The following is a 5,622-nucleotide window of genomic DNA, read 5'->3' as shown; positions in this document are numbered from 1 at the left end:
TTGACGCTGCCGCTACTATTGCTTGTAAATTAAAATATAGCGCGCTTAGTAGGCTATATAGCCTATGTCGGGGCGTGTGCTACACGCACTTTGGGCATTGAGACGGCAACTTTTGCTGGTAAAGCCCGCCCGTTGGTCCTTGATGTGGGCAATTGGAGTACAGTGGCAAAGATCCGTGGCCGGAGAGTCGGTTGTCGTTGCGGGCGCACTACAGCTGCCGTTGTTTTCTTCGGCGTTTAGGCTTGTAGGGCGGTGCGCAGGCCGGCTCGGGGTAGTCGTTGTGGGCGCACTACAGCTGCTGTTGTTTTCTTCGGCGTTTAGGCTTGTAGGGCGCTGCGCATGTCTGCTCGCTTTTGTATTTATACAGACCTCGGCGATCTGAAAAGTTCGTTGCCGGCCGGCGGTTTGCAAACCCACGGCAGTTTAAGGAGGGCCATTGACACTGGTCGCTGGGTACGAGTGCTCAGACTTGTATTCGGCGCTTGGGCGACAGGGCGCCCGCCGCAACGATTGCCTGCCAGAGGGCAATCGTACAGGTGGAGGTCGTTGTAGCTTTGGGCGTGGGTTGGCTTTTTGAAAGCCATTCGGGGACTGAGTGCAGCGTATGCTGTATAAATCCCACTCGTTCTGGACTGAGGGCCTTTGAATTGTGCTCCGACAAGGCAACGCAACTGCTGGCTGCTCCAAGGCGGCGAGGTTGCACCATTTTCGCCCATGTCGGCGGCAACGGGTGTAGGCTGCTTGTTAGATGCGGCACCGTTTCCGCTGCTTGGCTGGCCATGGCTTGGGGAGCTGCGGTTTTGGGGCTGTTTACAGCGCCATGCCGGGCGACCATTACTCGGTTTCATACTTGTACACGCTGTTTGACGGGCAGCAATTGGCAAGCTCACCCCTTGTGGACTTGCTGCCCTGGCTTCGGCAACCGCTGGGGCGCCTGTAGAGGGCGGGTGCCGTTGCACTGCGCTCTTGCTCGCGCCTTTGGCACAAATTGGAGGCGGCCCATTTACTAGGCAACTTCTGGGGTCAGAGGCATCGTATCAACTGCTTTACTGCAGTTGAACGGCCCATGGGTCGTGGAGAGTAGAAGCTGGGCCCAACGTTGTGTCTAGACTCTAGCGGGGGTACCTGGGCCTAATAGACGGCGGCCGGCTACTTGGGATCCTAATCTGCAGACTTGTCAACAATTAATTGGATTAGCATTATTAATTCCCATCTAGGTTAAAGGCTGCCTAATAAAGTAAGTCTTTTTCAACCTATACAGGAATCAATCATGTTGATTAATGAATTATTAACAAGTCTACTAATTTGAAATAGTAGCCGGTTTGCAGTCTCTTTTGGCGCAGGTGAGGGCGTGCAGAGGGAGGGCAGTGGTTGCGGCAGCAGGATACGAGAGGAGACACCATCTGTGACTTTATTTATGCTCGATTCCGGAAGAAAAGGATGAAACCCAAAAGTAGTCTAATTTCTAATCATCCGCCTCATATTCGTTTGCGTTGACTATTTCTTTTGGTGCATCCTTCCGTATCGGTATCTTGATACCCTGCTGTGCAAAGCACTTACTGAGCGGTGTGCTCTCAATTACACCTGGGAACTTCTTGGCAGAGTAGACTGTAAACTGCTCTGAGAAGCTGTGTGCAAGGCAAGGACCTTTACCGTGTGGGCCCTGACTCTCGGGCACCACCGTGTTTGTGCCGCTGCCAATGTCGAAGAGGCTGAGCTTGAGTCGAAAGGTGCCCTCTGTCCGGACGCTCAGATCCTGCAGCACGAACCAGAAGCCGGCTTTGCCGTCGAGGTCGTTGAGACGACAAGCGTTGACGGCATTCATGCCGATAAGATTGCGCGTGTGGTTTGAACTCATGGGTGCGGGGCATTATGGGTGCCTGGGGTGGTTGGCCGTAAGTTTGGGCGTACGCCGGATAGCTAGCGCGGTCCAGGCTGCGGGTACGGTACCCCATTACGGGGCCATGCGAATATGACGGCATGTGCGTCGTCATTCTGTACGGTGGATCGTACTGCGGAATGGCTGTTGTTACGTACTGCCGGTCTGGCGGCGGCGGATACGAGGTCGTTGTGCTACTGCTGATGCTGACTGTGGGAGCTGCGCTGGAATGCCGCACTAGGTGACAGCGGCGTACCTTCCTGGTTCCAGAGGTCCACCATGAGGACAAAGTAGGTGCTGTCGATGTCGTTGAAGTCCAGCTCTCGCCCCGTAATCCGGTCATAGACGATGAGGCGGATACATGGCGGCGGCGTTATAGGCCTGCGGTCTTTATCGCCGAATCCACACATGCGCGCTCGAATAGGTTGCTGTTCGACCTTCAACTCATATCTCCTTGCACTCCCAATCAGGCGATCCTGCGGAACTACTTCTGGGCGACCGGTATTATTTCTGCTGTGCGGATTCCAGGCCATTTTGAGTGTACAAGGTACGATTGTGTAGCTGATGATGGGTAAATATTGTTGGTAGATGGGCGAGGGAATAAAGAGCAAAACCCTGGTTTTATACAGACCGGTAGCTGCAGGTGCGGCCGCATCATGTGATGCCCACCCAATGTTTGGTCCAGCTGGCGCCTATCCCAACCAGCCATGTAGTCTGCAAAAGCAGTCTATACGGAGAGAGAGCCATCACGTTCCCATTCCATTTGTCCCGCAGCGGGGATGGCGGAACTAACGCAGAAAACCCGTTGCTTTGGTCCGTGGCGCAATCCCAGCCTTGTCGTTAGTCGCCTGCATGCGCAGCGTACTTTTTACGCCAACAACGTCGCCTGCTGTACCGCCTCTCAAGTGGGCTCAGAAGAATTGCATAAGCATCACAATCCTTTTGCGCCTAAACACGGCGTGTTTGGGCGCATAATGGTGGCGGTGGTGCGAAAACGAGCTATCTCGTTGAATCTGGCATTTGGTTTGTATGGGGCTGCGCATGTCTACGCGATTTTGCATACAAAAATGCGACCTCCGACGTCGTTTCCGGCCGGGATCTGCAAACCCATAACCGCCGAGCGACATGCGTTCCTACATACTACAAGGAGCACACCTAAAGTAGTCATACTCTAGGTGGGCAACTGGGTTGGTAGAAAGCCTGTGGCTACTCTTGCCTGTAAAAGGGTAAAGACTCTGCTGCTTGGTTATTTTTACGGGCAGCCGCTCGTCTGGTGCTGTTCGCAGCGCAGATTGGCGGCTGCTGCAACTTTTTGGTTTCATACTCGCTCGCCTTGTTTCCCAGGTAGCGGTTGGCAAAGTTAACTCTAGTCAGCGCGTTGCCCAGGACTCGGCTACTGTTGGGTGCTTGTAGGCTGACGGTGCCGCAGGCATTGCGCCGTCTACTTGCGCCCGACACCTGAAGTCCTGCTCAATTCCATGAGCGGGCGCCATTTCAGGTTTGTGGATTGCTGGCTATGCCAAAAATCTCCTAGACCTTTGGGGCTGCCCCGCCGACTAATCCGCGCCTTGTGCTGCGTGAGTCGGCGAAGGCTTCCTCCTCTTGAGGCGTACATGTAGCGGCTGGTCACGGGCGCGACGCCTGTCCGGCTCTGTTGCGGACCACGTCTTGGGAACTCAGTGGGCAATTGAATAAGTTGCCCGCAGCGAAATGCGCCGTTGGGGCTTAGCCGCGTGCCTTGGCATGCTGCGTGAACGATATTACCTGGTTGATTCTGCCAGTAGTCATATGCTTGTCTCAAAGATTAAGCCATGCATGTCTAAGTATAAGCAATTATACCGTGAAACTGCGAATGGCTCATTAAATCAGTTATCGTTTATTTGATAATACCTTACTACTTGGATAACCGTGGTAATTCTAGAGCTAATACATGCTGAAAATCCCGACTTCGGAAGGGATGTTTATTAGATAAAAAACCAATGCCCTTCGGGGCTCCTTGGTGATTCATAATAACTTTACGGATCGCATAGCCTTGCGCTGGCGACGGTTCATTCAAATTTCTGCCCTATCAACTTTCGATGTAAGTATTGGCTTACCATGGTTTCAACGGGTAACGGGGAATTAGGGTTCGATTCCGGAGAGGGAGCCTGAGAAACGGCTACCACATCCAAGGAAGCAGCAGGCGCGCAAATTACCCAATCCCGATTCGGGGAGGTAGTGACAATAAATACTATACAGGGCTCTTTTGGTCTTGTAATTGGAATGAGTACAATTTAAACCTCTTAACGAGGAACAATTGGAGGGCAAGTCTGGTGCCAGCAGCCGCGGTAATTCCAGCTCCAATAGCGTATATTAAAGTTGCTCAATAGCGTATATTAAAGTTGTTGCAGTTAAAAGCTCGTAGTTGAAACTTGGGTCTGGCTGGCGGGTCCGCCTCACCGCGTGCACTCGTCCGGCCGGCCTTCTTCTGAAGAACCTCATGCCCTTTACTGGGCGTGTTGGGAATCAGGACTTTTACTTTGAAAAAATTAGAGTGTTCAAAGCAGGCCTTTGCTCGAATACGTTAGCATGGAATAATAAAATAGGGCGTGCGTTTCTATTTTGTTGGTTTCTAGAGACGCCGCAATGATTAACAGAACAGTCGGGGCATCAGTATTCAGTTGTCAGAGGTGAAATTCTTGGATTTACTGAAGACTAACTACTGCGAAAGCATTTGCCAAGGATGTTTTCATTAATCAGTGAACGAAAGTTAGGGGATCGAAGACGATCAGATACCGTCGTAGTCTTAACCGTAAACTATGCCGACTAGGGATCGGGCGATGTTCTTTTTCTGACTCGCTCGGCACCTTACGAGAAATCAAAGTTTTTGGGTTCTGGGGGATTATGGTCGCAAGCTGAAACTTAAAGAAATTGACGGAAGGTCACCACCAGGCGTGGAGCCTGCGGCTTAATTTGACTCAACACGGGAAACTCACCAGTTCAGATGAAATAAGGATTGACAGATTGAGAGCTCTTTCTTGATTTTTCAGGTGGTGGTGCATGGCCGTTCTTAGTTCGTGGGGTACTTGTCTGCTTAATTGCGATAACGAGCGAGACCTTACTCTGCTAAATAGCCAGGCTAGCTTTGGCTGGTCGCCGGCTTCTTAGAGAGACTATCAACTCAAGTTGATGAAGTTTGAGGCAATAACAGGTCTGTGATGCCCTTAGATATTCTGGCCGCACGCGCGCTACACTGACAGAGCCAACGAGTTCTTTCCCTTGGCCGAAAGGTCTGGGTAATCTTGTTAAACTCTGTCGTGCTGGGGATAAAGCATTGCAATTATTGCTTTTCAACGAGGAATGCCTAGTAAGCGCGTGTCATCAGCATGCGTTGATTACGTCCCTGACCTTTGTACACACCGCCCGTCGCTACTACCGATTGAATGGCTCAGTGAGCCTTCGGACTGGCTCGGGAGGTTGGCAACGACCACCCCAAGCCGGAAAGTTGGTCAAACTCGGTCATTAGAGGAAGTAAAAGTCGTAACAAGGTCTCCGTAGGTGAACCTGCGGAGGGATCATTACACAAATATGAAGCCGGACTGGGATAGGGCCTCGCTGCCTTGCCCGTCTGGCGCCATATTCACCCATGTCTTTTTGCGTACTACTTGTTTCCTTGGCGGGTCCGCCCGCCAATTGACCTTATTCAAACCTTTTTTCAGTTGCAATCAGCGTCAGCAAAACAAATGTAATCAATTACAACTTTC

At 51.7% G+C, this 5,622-nt stretch overlaps 2 protein-coding genes across 2 annotated transcripts; both read right to left on the bottom strand.

Moving 5' to 3' along the window:
* Positions 1-1,465: 1,465 nt before the first annotated feature.
* On the bottom strand, positions 1,466-1,858 carry PtrM4_154630 (Velvet domain containing protein; the record flags this gene model as incomplete). The annotated part of the gene is made up of 1 exon (XM_066110395.1): positions 1,466-1,858. The coding sequence occupies one exon, from the start codon at positions 1,856-1,858 to the stop codon at positions 1,466-1,468; it is 393 nt and encodes a 130-aa protein (XP_065958583.1).
* A 215-nt stretch (positions 1,859-2,073) lies between these two features.
* PtrM4_154620 (Velvet domain containing protein) lies at positions 2,074-2,412 on the bottom strand (the record flags this gene model as incomplete). Its single annotated transcript, XM_066110394.1, has 1 exon — positions 2,074-2,412. One exon carries the CDS (start codon positions 2,410-2,412, stop codon positions 2,074-2,076), a length of 339 nt encoding a protein of 112 aa, XP_065958582.1.
* Between the last annotated feature and the right edge of the window lie 3,210 nt (positions 2,413-5,622).

Source organism: Pyrenophora tritici-repentis (genome assembly GCF_003171515.1).
Source record: "Pyrenophora tritici-repentis strain M4 chromosome Unknown M4_contig_00048, whole genome shotgun sequence".
NCBI lineage: Eukaryota > Fungi > Ascomycota > Dothideomycetes > Pleosporales > Pleosporaceae > Pyrenophora > Pyrenophora tritici-repentis.
The sequence above is the reverse complement of the archived record's forward strand: the minus strand, read 5'-3'. Positions and strand labels throughout refer to the sequence as shown.